The sequence below is a fragment of the Mustela putorius genome, unplaced genomic scaffold (genome assembly GCF_011764305.1).
Source record: "Mustela putorius furo isolate JIRA1106 unplaced genomic scaffold, ASM1176430v1.1 tig00000421_pilon_pilon_pilon, whole genome shotgun sequence".
NCBI classification, from domain to species: Eukaryota; Metazoa; Chordata; class Mammalia; order Carnivora; family Mustelidae; genus Mustela; species Mustela putorius.
The window spans coordinates 8,695,772-8,719,834 of NW_025421375.1; the positions used below are offsets into that span (position 1 = coordinate 8,695,772).

General features: G+C 43.1%; 1 protein-coding gene, 1 long non-coding RNA gene and 2 pseudogenes across 2 annotated transcripts; 3 read left to right on the top strand and 1 right to left on the bottom strand.

Annotated features, from left to right (window-relative positions):
• Window positions 1-2,711: 2,711 nt before the first annotated feature.
• LOC101683809 lies at window positions 2,712-3,275 on the top strand (annotated as a pseudogene).
• A 552-nt stretch (window positions 3,276-3,827) lies between these two features.
• LOC106006731 lies at window positions 3,828-16,710 on the bottom strand. Its single transcript, XR_006606678.1, has 4 exons — window positions 16,565-16,710; window positions 16,370-16,438; window positions 5,295-5,416; window positions 3,828-4,054 (listed from the first exon to the last, which is right to left on the bottom strand). It is a non-coding gene; the product is annotated as an uncharacterized LOC106006731 (long non-coding RNA).
• Window positions 16,711-17,486: 776 nt separating this feature from the next.
• On the top strand, window positions 17,487-18,053 carry LOC101683504 (annotated as a pseudogene).
• A 5,137-nt stretch (window positions 18,054-23,190) lies between these two features.
• LOC123391997 (interferon alpha-1/2-like) lies at window positions 23,191-24,046 on the top strand. The gene has a single exon (XM_045079700.1). It carries the CDS (start codon window positions 23,237-23,239, stop codon window positions 23,822-23,824), a length of 588 nt encoding a protein of 195 aa, XP_044935635.1. The 5' UTR covers window positions 23,191-23,236; the 3' UTR covers window positions 23,825-24,046.
• Window positions 24,047-24,063: the final 17 nt, after the last annotated feature.

Sequence of the window (24,063 nt, forward strand, 5' to 3'; positions counted from 1 at the left end):
CATTACTCACCAGGAGCAGGCAATGGTAGGAACTTGAGCTGTTACGGAAGCATGGTTCGAGGCACTGTGTGTTTCCACTGGGCAGTTACAATGTCCAGTCCTCCCTAGTTGGTGCAGCCCACTGGAATCACCACTAGGCTGCCCCTGTGAAGAGCAGAGGGAAATCTGCTGGCTTTGCCAGCAGAGGGAGAGGGAAAGCAATCATTCTAGAGTAGTCTGAGGCTACCTCTTCACAGTGCTAGAGGCCAGGGGGATCTGTGACCAGGAGCCTGAAGGAGGAAAGTCAGGAAGAGGGGACAGCGGACTTCCCACTGGAAATGCAAGGGTGAGTCATGTCCTGGAGACATTAAATCGCAATTTCCTTTGCGTATTAGGAAATCGAGGCACTGTACTGAAAGTCCTTCTGTCTCACATGAGTGAAATGAGAAGATGCCCTAAATCTCAGAGAATCTATAACATTTAAGGCTGAGAAGGAGAAGAGGAGCCCGTCAGGGGCACAGCGATGCGGCAGCCAGTGCCGGTGGGAAACAACCAGGGAAGAATGAAAAGTTTCAGAATTTTCCAAGAAGAACCTCAGGCAGGAATTTATGACATGGGCTACAGGACTGTGCCCTGCATCTGGATTCTGCTTCCAACTCGTTGTTTGATCATGAAAACCTCACTTGAACACTCTATAGCTCAGTTTCCCCAGATGTAAAGTGAGGTGGAAATATTCCTAGAGCTGTTGTGATAATGAAGTGGCACATTTCAAAGCATCTAGTATCTTCCACTGAGTGAAAGTCTCATCTTGACAGATGAGAACTATTATCTTATGTTTTCCCTGAATATTGATCTTTTCATAGCCTTTTCCCTATATCTGACTACAAAGGGCAGATCCTCCAAAATACTGTTGTGAAAAAAAAATAAAATACCCATTGGGAATGGGTGTCCTATCCATTGAATGTAATTAGTTACTCAGTAATGTAATACGTATACATATATACTGTGCCTATGTCCGCATACTCCATATGTTCTGGTACAGCACATGTCCCCTTCCTCCACGCCCTCCGAGATCCCATCCTTTCACTCTCCGATCACTGTGTTTCCCTCTCCCCAGTGGAGAAACCTCCTGTGAGCTCCCCTCACCCCTGCCCCCTCCGGAGCCTCTCCTGCCCATTCACACAGCTGCTTCCTTTTCCTTTGTGGTTTCTGTCTGGCCCTTTTACTTCCAATTACAAAGCCACAAAGAAGAACACAAGTTGTTTGAAACTTCCAGGTTTTTTCGAAAACCTCCTAGCAGAAACCTTGTTGTTTTTTTTCTCCTGGTGACTATTGCTGACCTGAGGGAATGTCCCCACTGCAGTGATGTCACAGTGGCAGGAGCAGAGAGGAGATAGGAGCAAGAGGTTGCTGTTCTGTGGCCCATCACTGTCTTTACAGGGGAGGCTGCCGGGGAGGGGGCAAGGTGGGCTAGACAGTGACCAGGTGTGCACACGGGCTCGTGTTGTATGTAGAAGTCTGTCCCCCGGTGGGAGATTTTCTTCCAGATCAAGCAAAGAAACACAAGCAAACACAAACAAAAACTTTCCTGGAATGAACAGACTCTGCTAGTGTTATAAGCCATGACCTTCAACAAAAATACCTTTTTTTCCTTTTTATTCTTTCTTTCTTTCTTTTTTTTTTTTTTTAAACAAAAACAGCAGATAGATTCCTATAAAAGTGAGCAGAAGGTCCAGAGTTTTTCCCCATCCTTCCTGCTCTGGAGCTTCAAGGTCTCTCCCACATTTCAGCATCTCCCTACCAGAGGGAACACTTGTCCAGTTGCTTCCAACAATGTAACAAGTAGTTCTAGGGTTGGGAACAAGGCTTCAACATGCCATGGGCTGTCTTGTCGAAGCTGCTGGTGTTTGAGCCTTGTTTTAATGCGGGCTTTGGAAATAAATAAATATAGATTCTACATAATCATTTAATTATTCAAAATGTATTCATTGAATCGGGAATTCTATCTGGTACTAATTAGAGAAAATATTTTTAAAATAAATTGTTGAGTATCTAGCATCAAGTGAAGTTAAAAATCATTTTCTCATTGAGGCCATACTAAAATACAGTACAGTAAAAACAAACATCCAATAAATGTTTGAAAAATTCATTGGCTATTAGCAATTTGGAATGATTCTCAGAATCTAGGGACACTGATAGTATTGTCTTTCTAGAAATACTTAATTTGCATTGTACTTTAATATTTCCATTTAAATAAGAAAAATGTAGAAGTCACACATCATATTCAGATATCCAGTAAAGAGTAATTAGGTTTAAAATATAGCTTCTAGTTGAAATTTTTCTTCCATCTTAATTCTGAATTAAACAGACTAAAATGAACTCTGTCTTTCTTAATCTATAAAGCAGAGCTATAAATACATAACAATATAGACTTTAGATCTGTGTTACCACGTTTTTTTGGAAGGTTCAATTACATAAATATTCGAAAGACTGTGACAGGAGGCGGCAATAGGAAAAAGAAACAGTTGAGAAACCCATGCTCTAAACCCCAGAAGAAAGTGTAGAAAGGAAAGCAAAAAGAGAAGTAGAAAGGAAGGGAAAAGTTCAAAAAACGAAAACGCCTATGTCCCCTACTTAAGCCACATGCACAAGACAAGAAGTTCAGAGAAGCTAGAGCCACGGTTCCCAGACGTGCCCACCCCAGCCAGGCCAACAGCACCTACAGGACCCCAATGGCCCTGCCCTGCTCCTTCTTGGTGGCCCTGGTGGTGCTTAGCTGCCAATCCCTCGGCTCTCTGGGATGTGACCTGCTTCAGTATCACAGCATGTTGCACTGAAGGACCCTGATGCTCCTGCAAAAAATGAGGAGACTGTCTGCTAGCTCCTGTGACAAATACACAAATGACTTTGGCTTCCCCCAGGAGGTGTTTGACGGCAAGGTGCTGCAGAAGGCTCATGCCCTCTCTGTCATCCATGTGACGAACCAGAAGACCTTCCACCTCTTCTGCACAGAGGCCTCACCTGCTCCCTGGAACACGACCCTCCTGGAGGAATTGTGCTCGGGACTTTCTGGGCAGCTGGGCCACCTGGAAGCCTGTCCCCTGCAGGAGGCAGGGGTAGGAGAGCTGCCCCTGGTGAATGGGGACACCACCCTGAGGAGCTACTTTCAGAGAATCTCCCTCTATCTGCAAGAGAAGCAATACAGCCCTTGTGCCTGGGAGATGGTCTGAGCAGAGATCATGAAACCCTTGTATGCATCAACAGCCTTGCATAAGAGACTAAGGAGTGGCAAGTGAGACTCGTTACAACATGAAAATGATTCCCTCTGACTAATAACATCACACATTCCGGAGTCCTGCCATTCAGAGACTCTCATTTTTGTGGTTGCGAAGACATGAACACAGTCAATTTGTCAAGAGTTTTCAGGACATGTCAACTCTACAAGCAGTAGTTGGTTACAGATGACCTTGCCTATGCCTATTTATCTATTTAAATATTTATTTATGTAAATATCTATAAGATTCAGTTTTTTCATATAATATGAGGTACACCTTTACATAGTAGAATATAATAAAATATATTTTTAATATGTAATCAGTTTATTATTTTTTTCTTTATGGAATTTTAAGGACAAAATTGTTTTCAAGGAGGTACACCAGGTCTGATTGTGTAACTCCATTGGAAATTGGACAGCAGAAATCATTTACTATCATACTGCATTAACACTGGAAATAACAACTCACTTTCTCTAAGACAACTTGCACGTTGACTTTAGGCTATAGGACATAAAAAATACAGATCCTGATGTCTACATCTTTGGTTGTAGGGACATATAAATATGGTTGCTATAGGGATGGGATCTAAAAACCTCCAATTTAATGTTTTGATGATGAAGGAAAGGAAGTGACTTCTCTCACCTGCTGCCTGAGCAGAGAGGTAGAAGCACACAGGAAGTGCACACAGAAAATCTGCGGGCCCCTCAACAGGTCACTGGCAGACATGGAGACATGTATGTCCGGTGTCGGGGGCAGGTGAGCTGGCAGTTGACAAGAAACGCCACGGCTGAGGTCCACATCTAGCAGGCAAAGACAGAAACAGAGGTGGTCATGCAGGGAGACCGTGTCATGTGAGAAACAGACATAAACTTGATTCTGAGGCTCTTCAACCATTGAAGGGACAGGAGAGAAGAGCCACAAAGGAGACGGTGGACTCTTGGCCATAGCATATGGTAAGGGAGGATGCTGGTGAGTTTTTTTATGGAAGTAAATGTGTTTCAAAGACCATCAGCAGATTCCTGGAAGATGTGGATTGAAACTGCCTGTGATGTCAGAAAGACAGAAGCCTTTGCTGACCTTCCTGAAAGTCAGTTTGGTGGAATGCATAAGCAGAGACCACCCTGGAGCAAGTGGGAGCATGAATAAGAGAAGTCAGTCCATCTGTCTTGGAGAAGAATATTGCATGGGATCTGGGAATAATGGGGTTTGTTATTCTGCGCATAGTTTGCACTTTTATGTCATTTCTTTTTCCCTGAGTGGTTTCATGGATTCGATGTTCTGCACATCATGTTAATATGTTTAATGTTGTATTTCTTTTTCATCATGACTGAATTTTGACCGTGATTTATCGTGTCTTGGTTCTTACTTCCTTGCACATCAGCGAGCTGCTCGGCTTTAAGAATTCACTTGGCAGGAATGGATAACTCATTCAATTCTACATCAAATTATCTATTACCACGGATAAGATCATGTTTCCTGGAATTATTTGGCATCATTAATTAGGTTCCTTAACCCCTCCTTGTGACCCTGTTTACTAAAGTGGCATGATATCCATTGCTTTTTCTAAAGAGTTTGATGTGGTAAGAATTCTTCTCTGTTGCTCACTGCTACTATTTCCTCATGTTCGGAATACCACAATGTTTGGTGGATATCCACATCATGAGATTCTCTTGCACATAAAGACTGACAGACTTTCTTCAAAAATGAGGGTGGAAAGCTGGGTCAGGTATTCTCTCTCCTCATATTTACAGCAATGAGAAATCATTGGTTGAATGAGCTGAAAATACATGAATCATAGAAATCCATGAGCAATAGTGAGCTGTGTATAATTCAGGAGTACAAACAGGTTTAACAATTAGGACAGAAGAGCGTGAATATTCAATGAACTCATGCACTGAAACGAGCCTAGCAGTACATCTTCTGGTGGGAATGGCATAAATATGGTAGCAATCGTCTTATTAATTCTGACAACTATATATGGGAATATTGTTTGTCTCCTCCTCCAAAATTCGTGGGAACAGTGGTCCTACACTTCAGTACCTGACTTGCCTCCCAAACTGGAATTCTGTTGTGACTTCTAGGAAAGGCTGACGCATTCATCCCCATTGGCAAGAAACGTTTTTATTTATCACCAGTGATGAGACGGTGGCTTCTATGAACATCTGAAAGTTGAGAATAAATATCTAGTTGGAAGTGCAGAAGAACATTTCCTTAACCTTCTGCACCCACGCTGCCCTCTACCCTCCCCCAACCCTCATTCCAGAACACACTCCCCTGTCCTAACAGTTTCCTTCCTCAACAAGGCAGTAGTCCCCACAGCCCCCTTGGCATTCACTCTCTTGACCTCTCAGCCTGTTCACACAACAGCTTTCTGTTCTGCTGTCATCTAAACTTAAAGGTTTTCCGAAGGAGCAGCAGAAGAAAGCAGGTAGACAACAAAAATGCATTGAAATCTCTAGGTTTTGCAGAAGCACCTGCTAGAGAGGCTTTGCTCGGATTTCCATCCAATATGATGGAACAGCAGCTGAGGCTGAAAGGAAACAGAAAGCAGGATCAGGTTGAAGGGTGGTCTAGTGAAGCTCCTCTCTGGGAAGACCGCTTCCTGGTGGCCAAATGCGTCAAGGGTGGTGACCAAAATGGGACCTTTTCTGAGAATGTCCCTTCCAGCTACATAAAGCCTACTTGTGGACATCCAGAGATTCTAATGCTGTCATAAACTCGTTTCCTTACTCTGTCTATAACAAAGCGTAAGACTTGTCCTGATAATCCCTATAGCCATAGTCAGTTTTAATCCCAATGTTCTTGATTATTAAATACTGGAAAGTGTTGGAGAACCAAGCAGCAAAGGCCAAATGCAGGGGCAAGGGGAGTGAGTACCCCTGCCAACATTTTAAAAAAGATTTTATTTCTTTATTTGAGAGAGACAGAGAGGCAGAGCATGAGAGCAGGGAAGGTCAGATGGAGCAGCACACTCCCCACTGAGCAGGTAGCCTAATGTAGGACTCGATCCTAGGACCATGAGATGATGACCTGAACTCAAGGCAGATGCTTGAACGACTGAGCCAGCCAGGCGCCCCGACCCCCACAACTTTCCATCCCCAGGCATTGCTATTCAGCCTGCCAGGGGACGAAGAGGAGGCAGGGCTCAGGGTTGGATGCCCAGGGACAGGCTGGGAGACATCACTCTGCACTATTGGCCACAAGCAGCCAAGGTCTGGCAGCGTCAGAAGCCGAATGCCCACTTGCCCTCCCTCACCCTCCCTGTCAGCTGATTCCTGTGCTGTGGAGCTCAAGGCCCCCAGAAATCCGGTCCCACACAGAAACATGCTAATTCCAGGGCTCCTGAGCAAAGAATCCCGGAGCTCAACTGTGCCTGTGTTGGAGCACTCCCTAAGTTCTTGTTACACCAGGAGTAGGACATTCCTTTGCTCAGAAAACCACACTGACGTCTGGAAACATGTAAGTGTTGAAAGTCAGCAGCAGTGTGGGAACCTGGAAGGAAACAGAAATGGAAAAGTGTCCACTGGATTAGTCACTTATCCTCAGGAAGTGGAACAGTTGGACAGTAGGGCAGCATTGAGTCAACTGTATCTCTGAGTCATTCCCGAGACTGAGAAGGTTCAAGTAGACACTGGGAGCACAGAATTCTTCTAGACAGATGTGGCCCATGGTAGTGTCCCCACCGTGGGTGACCCTGACAAGACAACAGCCTGCAATGTGTTGGAAGGAGAAGGGTCAGTCTAGTGACAGCTGCAAACATCTATCTCATTGGCAGAAAAATCTAATGTCTCATGAGTATTCATTTAATTTTTTAATTTTTATTTTTTTATTAACATAATGTATTCTAGCCCCGGGGTACAGTTCTGTGAATCCCCAGGTTTACACACTTCACAGCACTCACTGTAGCACAGACCCTCCCCAATGTTCATAAACTCATCTCCATCTCCCTAACCCCCTTTCCCCCAGCAACCCTCAGTTTCTTTTGTGAGATTAAGAGTCTCTTAATGGTTTGTCTCCCTCCCTATCCCATCTTGTTTCATTTATTCTTTTCCTACTCCCAAACCGCCCACGTTGCTTCTCAACTTCCTCAAATCAGGGAGATTATATGATAATTGTCTTTCTCTCATTGAATTCATTCAATAGGCATAACCTCTCTAATTCCATCCCATCATTGCAAATGGCAAGATTTCATTTCTTTTGATGACTGCATAGTATTCCATTTTATATATATACACCACATCTTTATTCATTCATCTGTTGATGGACATCTAGGTTCTTTCTGTAGTTTGGCTCTTGTGGACACTGCTGCTGTAAACACTCGGGTGCACGTGCCCCTTTGGATCACTACATTTGTATCTTTAGGGTAAATACCCAGGAGACCAATTGCTGGGGTGTTTGGCAGCTCTATTTTCTACTTTTTGAGCAATCTCCATGCTGTTTTCCAGCATAGTTGCACCAGCTTGCATTCCCACCAACAGTGTAGGCAGGTTCCCCTTTCTCCCCATCCTACCCGGAATCTGTCATTTCCTGACTTGTTAATTTTAGCCATTCTGACTGGTGTGAGCTGGTATCTCATTGTGGTTTTGATTTGTATTTCCCTGACGCCGAGTGATGTGGAGCACTTTTTCATGTGTCTGTTGGCCATCTGGAAGTCTTCTTTGTGGAATTGCCTGTCCATGTCCTTTGCCCATTTCTTGATTCGATTACCTGTTCTTTGGGTGTTGGGTTTGCTAAGCTCTTTATAGATTTTGCATACTAGCCCTTTATCTGATATGTCGTTTGCAAATATCTTTTCCCATCCTGTCAGTTGTCTTTTGGATTTGTTAGCTGTTTCCTTTGCTGTGCTGAAGCATTTGATCTTGATGAAGTCCCAACAGTTCATTTTTTTGCCCTTGCTTCCCTTTCCTTTGGTGATGTTCCTAGGAAGTAGTTGCTGTGGCTAAGGTCAAAGAGATTGCTGCCTGTGTTCTCCTCAAGGATTTTGATGGATTCTTTCTCACATTGAGGTCCTTCATCCATTTTCGTCTATTTTCATGTGTGGTGTAAGGAAATGGTCCAGCTTCATTTCTCTGCTTGTGGCTGTCCAATTTTCCCAACACCATTTGTGGAAGAGGCTGTCTTTTTTCCATTGGACGTTCTTTCCTGCTTTGTTGAAGATTAGTTGACCATAAAGTCGAGGGTCTGTTTCTTGGCTCTCTATTCTGTTCCACTGATCTGTGTGTCTGTTTTTGGGCCAGTACCATACTGTCTTGGTGATGACAGCTTTGCAATAGAGTTTGAGGTCTGGAATTGTGATGTCACCGATTTTGGCTTTCTTGTTCAGTATTCCTCTGGCTATTTGAGGTCTCTTCTGGTTCCATATAAATTGTAGGATTCTTTGTTTCATTTCTTTGAAAAATTGGATGGGCTTTTCAGGGATTGCATCAAATGTGTAGATTGCTTTAGGTAGCATAGACATTTTCACAATATTTGTTCATCCAATCCATGAGCGTGGAACATTTTTCCAATCCTCTGTGTCTTCCTCAATTCCTTTCATGAGTACTTTATAGTTTTCTGAGTATGAATTCTTTGCTGCTCTGGTTAGGTTTCTTCCTAGGTATCTTATGTATTTGGGTGCAGTTGTAAATGGAATTGATTCCTTGATTTCTCTTTCTTCTGCCTTGTTTTGGTGTGAAGAAATACAACTGTATTCTGTGCATTGATTTTATATCCTCATGCATTACTGCATTCCTATGCAATTTCTAGCAGATTTGGACGGGTGTCTGTTGGGTTTTCGACATATAGTATCATATCATCTGCAAAGAGTGATAGTTTGACTTCTTCTTTGCTGAGTTGGATGCCTTTAATTTCTTTTTGTTGCCTGATTGCTGAGGCTAGGGCTTCTACTACTATGTTCAATAGCAGTAGTGGTAATAGACATCCCTGCCATGTTCCCTGACCTTAGTGGAAAAACTCTCAGTTTTTCTCCACTGAGAATGTTTGCAGTGGATTTTTCATGGTGGACTTTGATGATATTTAGGTATGTACCCTCTATCTCTACACTGAAGAGTTTTGAACAGGAAAGGGTGCTGTACTTTGTCCAATGCTTTTTCAGCATCTATTGAGAGTCTCATATGGTTCTTGTTCTTTCTTTTAGTAATGTATTGTATTACATTGATTGATTTGCAGATATTGAACCAGGCCTGCAGCCCTGGAATAAATCCCACTTGGTCGTGGTGAATCATCCTTTTAATGCACTGTTGGATCCTTTTGGATAGTAATTTGGTGAGAATTTTTGCATCTGCATTCATCAATGATATTGGTCTATAATTCTCTTTTCTGATAGGATCCTTGTCTCGTTTTATGATCAAGGTAATGTGGCCTCATAAAATGAGTTTGGAAGATTTCCCTCCATTTCTATTTTTTGGAACAATTTCATGAGAATAGGAATTAATTCTTCTTTAACTGTTTGGTAGAATTCCCCTGGGAAGCCATCTGGTCCTGGGCTCTTGTTTCTTTGGAGAGTTTTTGATGACTGTTTCAGTCTCCTTACTGGTTATGGGTCTGTTTAGGTTTTCTCTTTCTTCTTGGGACAGTTGTGGTAGTTTATATGTGTCTAGAAATGCATCCATTTCTTCCTGATTGTCAAATTTACTGGCATATATTTGCTCATAATATGTTCTTATAATTGTTTGTATTTCTTTCATGTTGGTTGTGATCTCTCCTTTTTAATTCATGATTTTATTTATTTGGATCCTTTTTGTTTTCTTTTTATAAGCGTGGCCAGGGGGTTATCAATCTTATTCATTCTTTCAAAGAACCAGCTCCTAGTTTCATTGGTTTGTTCTATTGATTTTTTGGTTTCTATTTCATTGATTTTTGCTCTGATCTTTATTACTCCTCTTCTCCTGCTGGGTTTAGGCTTTTCTTGTCGTTCTTTCTCCAGCTCCTTTACGTGTAGGGTTAGGTCGTATATGTGAGACCTTTCTTGTTTCTTGAGAAAGGCTTGTATTGCTATATCTTTTCCTCTCAGGATGCCTTTGTTCTGTCGCACAGATTTTGAACTGTTGTGTTTTTATTATCATTTTTTCCATAAGTTTTTTCAATTCTTCTTTAATTTCCGGTTGACCCATTCATTCTTAAGACGGATGCTCTTCAGTCTCCATGTATTTGGGTTCTTTCCAAATTTCATCTTGTGATGGAGTTCTAGCTTCAGAGCATTGTGGTTTGAAAGTGTGCAGGGAATGATCCCAATCTTTTGATACCAGTTGAGACCAGATTTAGGACCCAGGAGGTGATCTATTCTGGAGAACGTTTCAGGTGCATTAGAGAAGAACATGTATTCTTTTGCTTTGCAATGGAGTGTTCTGAATCTATCTGATATGCCCCTCTGGTCCAGTGTGTCACTCAAGGCCTTTATTTCCTTGTTTATCTTTTGCTTGGATGATCTGTCCATTTCAGTGACGGGAGTGTTGAGTCCCTTACTGTTATTGTACTTTTGTCGATGTGTTTGTTTGATTTTGTTATCAATTGATTTATATAATTGGCTGCTCCCATGTTAGGGGCATAGATACTTAATGCTCGTTAAATCTTCTTCTTGGACAGACACTTTGAGTATGATATAGTATTCTTCCTTATCTCTGATTATAGTCTTTGGCTTGAAATTTATCTGATATAAAGATTGCCACCCCAGCTTTCTTTTGATGTCCATTAGCTTGGTAAATTATTTTCCACCCCCTCACTTTAAATCTAGAGGTGTCCTTGGGTCTCAAATGAGTTTCTTGTTGACAGCATATTGATGGTTTTTGTTTTTTTATCCATTCTGATGCCCTGTGTATTTTGCTTGGGGCATTTTGCCCATTTACATTCAGGGTAACTATTGAGAGATATGAATTTAGTGCCACTGTATTGCCTGTAGAGTGATTCTTACTGTATATTGTCTCTGTTCCTTTCTAGTCTACTACTTTTGGGCTGTCTCTTTGTTTCGAGGACCCCTTTCAATATTTCTTGTAGAGCTGTTTTGGTGTTTACAAATTGTATTCATTTTTGTTTGTCCTGGAAGCTTTTTATCTCTCCTTCTATTTTCAGTGATAGCCTAGCTGGATATAGTATTCTTGGCTGCACGTTATTCTCATTGAATGCTCTGAATATATCACACCAGTTCTTTCTGGCCTGCTAGGTCTCTGTGAATAAGTCTGTTACCAATCTAATATTTTTACCATTGTATGTTACAGACTTCCTGTCCCTTGCTGCTTTCAGGATTTTGTCTTTGTTGCTAAGACTTGTAAATTTTAGTATTAGCTGATGGGGTGTGGACCTGTTCTGATTGATTTTGAGGGGACTTCTCCATGCCTCCTGGATTTGGTGCTTGTACCCTTTGCCATATTAGGGAAATTCTCTACAATAATTCTCTCCAATATGCCTTCTGCTCCCCTCTCTCTTTCTTCTCCTTCTGGAGTCCCAAGTATTCTAATGTTGTTTTGTCTTATGGTATCACTTATCTCTCGAATTCTCCCCTCGTGGTCCAGTCGTTGTTTGTCTCTCTTTTGCTCAGCTTCTTTCTTCTCTGTCATTTGGTTCTATATTACTAATTCTCTCTTCTGCCTCATTTATCCTACCAGTAGGAGCCTCTATTTTGATTGTACCTCATTAATAGCTTTTTAAATTTCAACTTGGTTAGATTTTAGTTCTTTTATTTCTCCAGAAAGGTCTTTTATTTCTCCAGACAGGGTTTCTCTAATATCTTCCATGCCTTTTTTGAGCCCAGTTGGCACCTTGACAATCATCATTCTGAACTCTAGAGCTGACATATTACCAATGTCTGTATTGATTAGGTCCCTAGGCTTTGGTACTGCCTCTTGTTATTTTTTTTTTTCAGTGAATTTTCCACCTTTCCTTTTATCCAGATAAGAATATAGGAAGGGGCAAATAAAATACTAAAAGGATGGCAAGGACCTTAGGAAAATGTGCTCTAACCAAATAAGAAGAGACCCACATCATGGGGGGAAGAAATAGGGTAAAAAAAGTTCAGAGAAAAAAATTAAATAAAGAAAAAAATATTTAAAAAATATATATATATTAGATTGGTGACTAGAATATAGTCACCTAGTTAATTTGGGAGTATTTTAGTCTCTTAAAAGAAACTATCTCCCAAAATTTTAAAGAATGAAAAAATACACACACATACACACACACAATAAGGGTAAACATAATGAACTGAATAGAACTATAAAGATAAAAAATTTTTTAAAAAATTTCTAAAAAAGGAGTTGATATGATAAGTAGAAAGAATTTGCTCAGGCTAGAGACTGGAACAAAGACCTGTGCTAGATTTAGGGTTTATTTTGAGCTATTCGAAGAAGTTCTACCCCAACATTTTTTAAAAGATAAAACCTTAAGTGTATACAAACAATAAGGATAGATACAATGAAGGATAAAATATGAGTATAATGATGAAGTTTCCAAAAAGATTTTTAAAATGAAGGTATTGTTGGGGCGCCTGGTGGCTCAGTGGGTTAAGCCGCTGCCTTCGGCTCAGGTCGTGATCTCGGGGTCCTGGGATCGAGTCCCGCGTCGGGCTCTCTGCTCAGCAGGGAGCCTGTTTCTTCCTCTCTCTCTCTCTGCCTGCCTCTCTGCCTACTTGTGATCTCTCTCTGTCAAATAAATAAATAAAATCTTTAAAATAAAATGAAGGTATTGTTAAGATAAACTAGTTAAAAAGTTAAAGGAGGAGAGAGTAATGGTTACAAACATTTTAGCTTAAGAAAAAAATAAAATTAAAAAAACTTAATTAACTTTACAAGACTAAAGACTCATGGGGAGAAAGCCATGAATTCCTTGCTTTGCTTGCTCCTCCTCTGGAATTCCACTGTTCTCCTTGGTACGTGAACTTGATCTTGGCTGAATTTCTTGCTGGGGGAGGGGCCTGTTGTAGTGATTCTCAAGTGTGTTTGCCCAAGGCGGAATTGCACAGCCCTTACCAGGGGCTGGGCTAAGTAATCCACTGAGGTTCCCCTTTGGAGCTTTTGTTCCCTGAATGCTTTCCATAGAGTTCTGGAGGATGGCATGAAAATGGTGGCCTCCCAATCTCTGGCCCAGAGGAGCCAAGAGCTCGGGACCCCACTCCTCAGTGCACCCTTGGAGAAAAGTGCTCAATCACTCCCATCTCCCTGGCTTCTAGGCTCACTTTGAGCCCCCCCCTCCCAGCCTGCAACCGAGCATCTCTGGCACACAGCCCTGCCTGGAGTCTCCAAACCCAGCAGATCCCTGCGTTCTTCAGGGGGGTCTTGCAGGATCTTGTGGAGTCCCTGCTCACAGAGCAGGGTCCTGCCTATGCCACATATCACAGCTTAAGGTAACTCTGAGTTGAGAGCTCATTCATTAGCTCAGTCTCTGTTACTGGCTTCCTCGCTCTAATACCTGGGAGCTCTGTGACACTCAAACAACCTCGACCCTTCTGTGACCCCACAGGACGTGAGACCACGCTATCCCCACATGGGCTTCACCCCAGCTTACCCTTTGGAGTGATGTCCCTCAGTGGAACAGCCTTTTAAAAGTTCTGGTATTGTGCTCCATTGCTCCACTGCTTGCGGGGAGCCAGACAATCTCCCCGCGGTCTATCTTCCCATCGCTTTGGATTCACTTCTCCACAGGTCCCCCCTTTCAGAAAGTGGTCGATTTTCTGTTTCTAGAATTGTTGTTCTTCTTCTCTTCAATCTTCTGTTAGAGTGTAGCTGTTCGGAATGATTTCATAGACTATCTAGCTGATCTCCTGCTACCTAATGTATCTCAGCCTGTTACTTCTCTGCAATCTTGACTCCTCCCCACTCTCATGAGTATTTAAAAGTGATCCTGACAACTTGTCTTAGGAACTTCAAGTCACTCATGCATTTGACTCCACCCACGCCCCCTGTTACCATACACAACCACAGTCAACAAGTCTTTGGCATCTACAGTGCGATCTAGAATCCTTGATCCCTCTTCCTCTACACCTGACTGAATTCATTCATGGCCTCTCCTGCTTCTTGAACCCTCTGTCCATTTCTATTCTTCACATCTTTTAACAGCTGCTTCCAGACCAGCCATTATCTCACAACTCCTTTGTGTTCTACCTTGGATATTGGTTCAATCTGAATAATTCTAACACTGGGTTTCTGTTTCTCTCCAAACAGCTGCAAAAATAAGTGGAATCCCAATGGGGTTATTGAGAAGACAGAGGTAATGGTTTCAAGGATCTTAGAAGGGCTAGACTGTAATCAGCTTTAGTGTTATGATTTAAAAGATCATCATCATTATTCTAATCCAGGTGCAGAACAGAATCATGTAGGATCTTTAAGTTCCCCTTGTCTTCATATTGGATTTCTCAGGCAACCTTTCCCAGGTCTAAGTGGTTTATCAGGTAGGTAGAGCTCTCAGGAAGGGTAAGGATACTGTCTCCTTCCAGAGAGGGTGAGCAGCTGAGTCCAGGTCACCAATCTCTTCTAAGCTGGTTGGTGTGACTTCTCTCATCTCTCCTCAGAGCCAAGTACATGTGGATTGAACGAAAGGAAAATGAGGTGGCTCCTCTTGTAGAGCTGAGGGCCTCATGTGGACCCAAGGTTAGTCTTGTGGGATCCTCTGGCTGAGGCAGTCACTTCCCTGACTTACAATAATTCAGTACAGCCTTCATTCTTCCCATCTGCCAGAGCTGCTCATCCCCAGTGTTTCTGCATCAACTTTGCTGACGTACACTCTGCCATTTTCTCAGTGGACAGGCCACTCTTTCACTTTTGTCATGTTCGGACAGAACCGGTGTCTTCCCCCCCACACACACACACACAGCTGTCATGTTTTGCTTCGAGGAAAGGTGACAATAGAAACAGAAAAATGAAAGAGAAACCTGGGGCAGCCCCTTGGCCCTCCTCTTCCTTCCCTCTATGTGATCCTCATGATGACATAAAACATGATCAGGACCAGCAAGTGAGAGTATGTCCAGTAAAGTATGTGGAAATATTAAGTAAATCAAATTCTCTTTGTTGTTGTTACTTAAGTTGAAAATGCAACACCATGAATAAGGAAAGGCAACAAGGTGGTTTGTCCCTGACACCATAGCCTGGACCTCACCACCCCCACATTCGGAGCACCAGACAGATGACCAGATGAAGCTGCCTACTGGAAACACACAGTCTGAATGAGCTAGTGAAAGTCTTCAGTTTCTGTGCTGGAAGATTCTCCTGAGAGACCCAGTGAGTGAAATCCCTGTGCTCAGCTCAAAAATTTTGGACGTAACAGGTGTTCCCTAGTTTCAGGAAAACTTGAACAATGAGAGATCCTGGGTGGCTCAGTTGGTTGAGGATATGATTCTTATTCTAACTTCAGGGCTTGATGTCAGACTTTGGGTTCAAGGCCCACATTAGTCTTACTTTAAAAGAAAATGTGGGTGGAGCTTACTTTAAAACAATGAAAAAAAAAAGAAAATTAGGAGCTGTGATGGCACAATAAATGTATTCCCTTATTCAAGGTGAAAGGATTATAATTGGTCTTTCCTCTACTTGGAGAAAACTAAAGAAGACCCTCAGCATCTGGGGGTTGTTGACACCTTTGATACCTGGTCAGGAGAGGAGGAGGTGAGCACTGAGAGGGTCCCAGACACAAACACTCCAGGGGCAAGGGCAAGGGCAAGGATGTAGGGCCATTAAGTTTTTTGCTAACAAGGAAACCAGCCCCTGCACAATAGGGGAATCTAGAGTCCTCAGGTCATGATGAGCCTGTCCTCAGGAGTGAGCCCAGGAGAGCCCAGGTGGAGGACACTCAGTCACTGCAGATGAAAGAGCTTAGTAGATATGATAACTACCTTGTCAGTGAGGTGCTGCTGGAAAAATCCCGTCACCTGGAATTAGAACCTTGACACCTCCTCTTCCCAGACAAGAACCAGGCTTCCTGCTGGGGGCACTTGCAATGCCTTGGAGCACTCTAAAAAACCTTGGTATATATTGTCTTTCATTGGTTTTCAAGGATATTACATAAGAAGCAATGGCACAGAATTCTTGGAGGACACAAACTGTCTATAAGGTCAATGTGACAAACCTAGGAATAACAGGAATCCTTTAGGATTCGAGGAGTTTCTCTCCATCATTTCCTGGGTCTCAGAGTTTTACCTGGACAGGTGATCTTTCTTACTGGTGAGCTGCCAGTGGTGTCTTGTGGCCATTGCTGATGTTTGAGGCCTGTTGTGACGCAGGGTTTGGAAATGAAAACACAAATAAATTAAATTTTATGATTTATCTCTACAAAACTCATTCAACACCTCAGTAACTATCTAGTGTTAAACAGAAAAAATATTTTGACAATACCTCCCAGAGTACGTAGTAGTGGGTGAAGTTAAAGATGAGGTTGTCTTGGTGAATGGGGGGCTCAGTCAGTTTTGCAGCTGCTGTCAGCTCACGTCATGATCCCAGGATGCTGGGATGGAGCCTTGCATCAGGCTCCGTGCTCGTTGGGAGCCTGCTTCTCCCTCACTGTCTGCCTGTTGCTCTGTCTACTTGTACTCTCTCTCTGTATCTTTCTCTCTGTCAAATAAATAAATAAAAATCTTAAAATAATGATTTTTGTCATATGAGGCAACATTCAAATTCAGTCCACTAAAAAACACATGTTAAGTAATCATTCCAGTTTTCACTTGCATTTAGCAATCTAAATTGATTGTAAATATTCAGGTACACCGAATTCATTATATCCAATTTGAAATTGTTAATTTGCATATGTACTCCATATACTTCACTGTATAAATGTATAGAAATTATAAGTCAGTCATCAAATTTACTTATATACATGAGCATCAATAGCTTTGAACTATAACGATTAGCTTAATATTTTCAGTTATTCTCAACCCTGAATTGGATAAATGTTATACTTTTTCTTTTAATCTTAAAGCACAGACAAAAATACAATATATAACGATACATACTGTGTCTCCCTGCTATAAAGTTTTCTTCAAAGTTACAATTAAAAAAAAAATCCAAAAAGATTCTGGAGGCAAGGATAATACTTAAAGAAAATAATGCATGGTTGAGAAACCCATGCTCCAACCCAAGTAGAAAGTGTAGAAAGGAAAGCAAAAAGAGAAGTAGAAAGTAAGGGAAACATACAGAAATTAAAAACTCCTATGTCCCCTACTTAAGCCTCACTCATAAGAGAAGATGTTCAGAGGAGCTAGAGCCACGGGTCCCAGAAGTGCCCACACCAGCCAGGCCAACAGCATCTGTAGGATCCCCGATGGCCCTGTCCTGCTCCTTCTTGGTGGCCTGGTGGTGCTCAGCTGCCACTCCCTCGGCTCTCTGGGATGTGACCTGCCTCAGGACCACGGCCTGCTGCACTGGAGGGCCCTGATGCTCCAGCGACAAATGAGGAGACTGTCTGCTAGCTCCTGTGACAACTAACAAACAACTTTGGCTTCCCCCAGGAGGTGTTTGACGGCAAGGCGCTACAGAAGGCTCACGCCCTCTCTGTCGTCCATGTGATGAACCAGAAGACCTTCCACCTCTTCTGCACAGAGGCCTCACCTGCTCCTTGGAACAAGACCCTCCTGGAGGAATTGTGCTCAGGACTTTCTGGGCAGCTGGGCCACCTGGAAGCCTGTCCCTGCAGGAGGTGGGGGTGGGAGAGCTGCCCCTGGTGAATGGGGACTCCATCCTGAGGAACTACTTCCAGAGAATCTCTCTCTATCTGCAAGAGAAGCAATACAGCCCTTGTGCCTGGGAGACGGTCCGAGCAGAGATCATGAAACCCTTGTATGCATCAACAGCCTTGCAAAGGAGTCTAAGGAGCGGGAAATGGAAATGACACCCATTTCAACATCGAAATGGTTCTCTCTGAAGAATACTATCACAGTCCCATGTGTCCTGTGGTATCAAAGACTCTCATTTCTGCTGTCATCATGACATGAACTGAATCACTTTGTCACATGTATTCAGGAGTATTAGGCAACATGAAGTCAACGTTACAAACACCTGTTGCTTTCAGATGACCATGCTGATCTGCCTATTTAACTCTTTATTTATTTATTTCACTATTTATAAGATTTAAGTTCTTTTTTATTGTATTATATTAGTTGTATCTTCCCTTTGTGGTTAAGAGAATTGTATATATTTTACATGTATTAAATTCTTTATTTTCTGATCATTAAATGTTCTATAGAAAACTTCTTGCGTTTGTTTCTAATTGAAGCAGGAAACTAGTCTGATTACAACCTGATGAAAGAATGGACTGTACCACTCTCAGTCATTACTTTGTTTTCACATTAGAAGTAATCGCATCGACTTCCTGGAAGTCACTTTGCATGCTGTCGTCACGGGAAAGGCAGACTTCCCAAGTCCAATGCTGTGTCTGTATCTTGGATTTTGTACAAAAACTAACCCTGGGACAAAATTGTAGTGAATTAATATCAGTTATGTTAAAGGGAAGAGTGAGAAGAAGGGAAAACATGAATTTTGTAAGTAGAAAAGGAAGCAGACATGTCAGGAAATAAAATGAAAAGCACCAGATACATTCCACATCACACGGTAGACACCCAAGTGCGAATATTCTTTAGCAAATGGATCGTTCAGGGTCACCCAAGTAGCTCAGTAGATTAAGTGTATGCCTTAGGTTCAGGTCAGGATGATGGGGTCCCGGATCGAGCCCTGTGTCAAGCTCCCTGTTCAGCTGGGAGTCTGCTTCTCCTTCTCACACTGTCCCTGATTGTGTTCACTGTCTCTCTCTCTGTGTGTCAAATAGTTAAATAAAATCTTTAAACAAAACAAAATAAACAAATCAAAAGAAAAATTATGGATCCTTGATCCTGCCATTACAAGCCACTCCATTCACAGAAAACCCAGGGAGGGAAGTGGTTGCCTGGGAAAAGAGCGTAGAATGAGAAATGGTGCCTCAAACCTCCCCTGGTTAAGGGAGAAAAGAGCCACACTGCAAACAAAGGTGGAATGTCCCTCAGGCAGTAGTATAAGAGCGAATATTGGATAAGAGTCTATTTCAAAGCCGAGAAAGGTTTCAAGGAATTGCATCATAGCAAAGGGTACATGGAAAGAGTACATGAAGCCGGGAAGTAGAAGGGTTGTGACCAAGGGGACCGGCTGTTTTTGACTGAATTACTCACCAGGAAACCATACTGGTGACAGAGGAAAGGTGAGGAACAGAACAGAGCTAGTGACTATAGATAGAGTATACATCTGAGAGATTTATGTTCTTTGGGCTAATTAAACTTCCATGAAAAAATGAAAAAATAATTGAAATGGGGGATGCCCTCTAATGTCTTCTAAGCCATGTAAAGCATATCTAAAGAAAAGCAAACAAAAATGAAAAGGCATATAAAGTATATCGGAATATTCTGCAAATGAAAACACGCTCTCCTATTGAAGACTCATGAATAGAAAGAACTGAAGATGAATGAGGGGACAGGGCACCGCCCACTGTTCCCCCAGGCCATCAGAAGCCCTCAGGTGCAGCACCCAGCCACTCCATGGGGATCCTACTCGTTCCCCCAGCAGCATCTCAGCTCTGGGCTGTGAGCTGCCTCCTGGCCACGGGCAGCTTCACAGGGGGACCCACTGCTTCTGAACAGAGGAGGAGCATCAGTCCCTTCTCCGGAACCAGGGACACCTCCACTGCGACAAGGTGGGTGGTTGCCAGTTCCAGGAGGTCCATGCCAAGTCTGTCCTCCACGAGATGCTGCTGCTGAGCTTCACACTATTCCTCCCCTGAACCCATCCCTGCTGGGGCAGCCAAAACACTGGAAACCTGAGTGGTACCTGCAATGGGAGTGGGGGAGCCTCCCATGGATTTGAGGGCCCTGCCCTGGCCTTGAAGATGTGCTACCAGAAAATCCGTCTCCATCTGAGACAGAAGAAACAGAGTGACTACCTTGGAAGGCGTCTGAGTCAAAATCAGGCAACCCAACTCTTCCTCTTCAAATGAGGACATAAGGAAAGGGAAAAAAGGAAGAAAGTGGGAAAGGGACCTGGAAATTATATTCTTGACCTACAACACTAAGCCACATAGCCATGAGTTCCATCATTCTAAATCCTCCTCTTTCTGCTTCAGCCATACAATGTGTTGAGTTAAGTTACTCAGTATTGTGGGTAAAATGTCTCTGTGGCAGGACTGTCCCTAAGGGCCGCCGTCTGCAGGACAGAGCTAGCTAAAGTTGTTCACGTGTTCACATATTGCAGGATCCTCTGGTTTCTGGATCAACAGTGAACCTGTTGGAACATTGTTCCTGACGTCACAGCTGCAGCAACAAAACAAACCAACAACCCCCAAATGCAAGAAGACAGAAAACAACAACTCTTCTTAGATCCACTCACAGCTGAGGTACCAGGGCCAGTCTCAGCGCTGGTACCAGGAGAGAAAGGAGCTTTCAATCACACTGGCCAGGAGAAGGCACTGGTAGGAACTTGAACTGTTACGGAAGCCTGGCTCGAGGCTCTGTGTGCTTCCACTGGACAGCTACAATGTCCAGGCCTCCCTAGTTGGTGGAGCCCACAGTTTTTTTGAGTTGTACCTTTGGAATCTCCACTAGTCACCCTCTGTGAAGAGCAGAGGGACATCTGCTGGCTTTGTCAGTAGAGGGAGGGGGAAAGCAATCATTCTAGAATAGTCTGAGGCTACCTCTCCACAGTGCTAGAGGCCAAAGGTATCTGTGACCAGAGGACTGCAGGAGGAATGTCAGGAAGAGGGGACAGCACACTTCCCACTGGAGATGCAGGGGTGAGTCTGGACTCTCCAACAATGCATGTCCTGGAGACATTAAATCGAAATGTGTCTTCCGTATTTGGAAATCGAGGCACGGTGCTGAAAGTCCTTCCGTCTGACATGAGAGTGGAATAAGAAGATGCCCTAAAGCTTCAGAGAATCTTTGACATTTAAGGCTGAGAAGCAGAAGGGGAACCTGTGAAGGGCACAGCGATGGGGCAGCCAGTGCAGGTGGGACGCCACCAGGGAAGGATGATCTCCAGGAAGCGTGGCAGAAGGGAAGATTCAGAATTTCCCAAGAGGAACCTCAGGCAGGAATTTATGGCATGGGCTATAGGACTGTGCCCTGCATCTGGAATTCTGCTTCCATCTCCCTGTTTAATCATGAGAACCTCACTGGAGCTCTCTGCAGCTCAGTTTCCCCAGATGTAAAGTGAGGTGGAAATATTCCTAGAGCTGTTGTAATAATGATCATCCTCCAAAATATCATTGTGAAAAAAAATTAAATACCCCTTCGTAATGGGTGACTATCCATTGACTGTAATTATATACACAATAATGTATTATGTATACATATACACTGTACCTATGTCCGCATACTCGATGTGTTCTGGTACAGCACATGTCCCCTTCCTCCACGCCCTCCGAGATCCCATCCTTTCACTATCCAATCACAGAGTTTCCCTCTCCCCAGTGGAGAAACCTCCTGTGAGCTCCCCTCCAACCTCCCTCCTCAGGAGCCTCTCCTGCCCATTCACACAGCTGCTTCCTTTTCCTTTGTGGTTTCTGTCTGGCCCTTTTACTTCCTTACAAACCCACAAAGAAGAACACAAGTTGTGTGAAACTTCCAGATTTTTTCAAAACTCTCCTAGCAGAAGCCTTATTGTTTTTTTTCTCCTGGTGACTATTGTTAACCTGAGGAAATGTCCCCACTGCAGTGATGTCACAGGGGCAGGAGCAGAGAGGAGATAGGAGCAGGAGGCTGCTGTTCTGTGGCCCGTCACAGTCTTTAGGGGAGGCTGCCAGCGAGGGGGTAAGGTGGGCTAGACAGTGACCAGGTGTGCACACAGGCTCGTGTTGTATGTAAAGTCTGTCCCCTGGTGGGAGATTTTCCTCCAGAGCAAGCAAAGAAAGACAAACAAACACAAACAAAAACTTTCCTGGAATGAACAGACTCTGCTAGCATTATAAGCCATGAACTTCAACAAAAATTCCCTTAAAAAAAAAATAGAGCAGATACATTCCCAGTAAAAGTGAGCAGAAAGTCCTGAGTTGTTTCAGGTTCGCCATGGTCGTGAGCTATTTCCCGTCCACCCTGCTCTGTAGTGGATTGGTCTCTCCCACATAACGGCATCCCCCCAACCAGAGGGAACACTTGTCCAGTTGCTTCCAACAATGTAACAAGTAGTTCTAGGGTTGGGAACAAGGCTTCAACATGCCATGGGTTGTCTTGTGGATGTTGCTGGTGTTTGAGCCTTGTTTTGATGTGGACTTTGGAAATGAAATACAAGTAGATTCTACGTCATGATTTAATTATTCAAAACTTATTCATTGCATCAAGAATTCTAACTGGTATAAATAGAAAAAATATTTTGATAATAACTTGGTGCGTATCTAGCGCAAGAGAAGTTAATTGAGGCCATGAAAATACAGTACACAAAAAAAAATCCAATAAATAATTGAATAATTCATTGGCTGTTAGAAATTTGGAATGATTCTCAGTATCTAGGGACACTGATATTATTATGTCTTTCTACAAATTCTTAATTAGCATTGTACTTTTATATTTCCATTTAAATAAGAAAAATTGAGAAGTCATTCATCATATTTAGATATCCAGTAAAGAATAAGTAGCTTAAAATATAGTTCTCAGTTGAAATTTTTGTCCATCTAAACACTGAATTAAATAAACGGAGTAAAATGAACACTTTCTTTTCTAATCTATTAAGCAGAGCTATACATACATAACTATATAGACTGTAGATCCATGTTACCAAGTTTTGTTGGAAGGTTCAAAAACAAAAATATTCAAAAGACTGTGACAGGAGGTGGCAATAGGAAGAAGAAATGGTTGAGAAACCCACGCTCTACATCCCAGGAGAAAGTGTAGAAAGGAAAGCAAAAAGAGAAGTAGAAAGAAAGGGAAACGTTCAGAAATCGAAAACTCCTGTGTCCCCTACTTAAACCACACGCACAGGAGAAGATGTTCAGAGGAGCTAGAGCCACGGTTCCCAGACGTGCCCACCCCAGCCAGGCCAACAGCATCGGTAGGATCCCTGATGGCCCTGTCCTGCTCCTTCTTGGTGGCCCTGGTGGTGCTCAGCTGCCACTCCCTAGACTCTCTGGGATGTGACCTGCCTCAGGACCATGGCCTGCTGCACTGGAGGGCCCTGATGCTCCTGCGACAAATGAGGAGACTGTCTGCTAGCTCCTGTGACAACTATACAAACGACTTTGGCTTCCCCCAGGAGGCCTTCAACAACAAGCAGCTGCAGAAGGCTCAAGCCCTCTCTGTCATCCATGTGACGAACCAGAAGACCTTCCACCTTTTCTGCACAGAGGCCTCACCTGCTCCCTGGAACACGACCCTCCTGGAGGAATTGTGCTCGGGACTTTCTGAGCAGCTGGGCCACCTGGAAGCCTGTCCCCTGCTGGAGGCAGGGGTGGGAGAGCTGCCCCTGGTGAATGGGGACTCCATCCTGAGGAACTACTTCCAGAGAATCTCCCTCTATCTGCAAGAGAAGCAATACAGCCCTTGTGCCTGGGAGATGGTCCGAGCAGAGATCATGAAACCCTTGTATGCATCAACAGCCTTACATAAGAGACTAAAGAGCGGGAAGTGGACACCCCTTTCAACATGGAAATGATTCCTTCTGACTGATAACATCACACTTCTGGAGTTCTGGCGTGTCAGAGATTCATATTTCTGCTGTCGTGAAGACATGAACACAGGCTATTTGTCACGTGTTTTCAGAACATGTCAACTCTACAAGCAGTAGTGGCTTACAAATGACCTTGCTCGTGTCTATTTATCTATTTAAATATTTATTTATGTAAATATTGATAGGATTCAGTTTTCATATAACATGATGTGCACCTTTACATA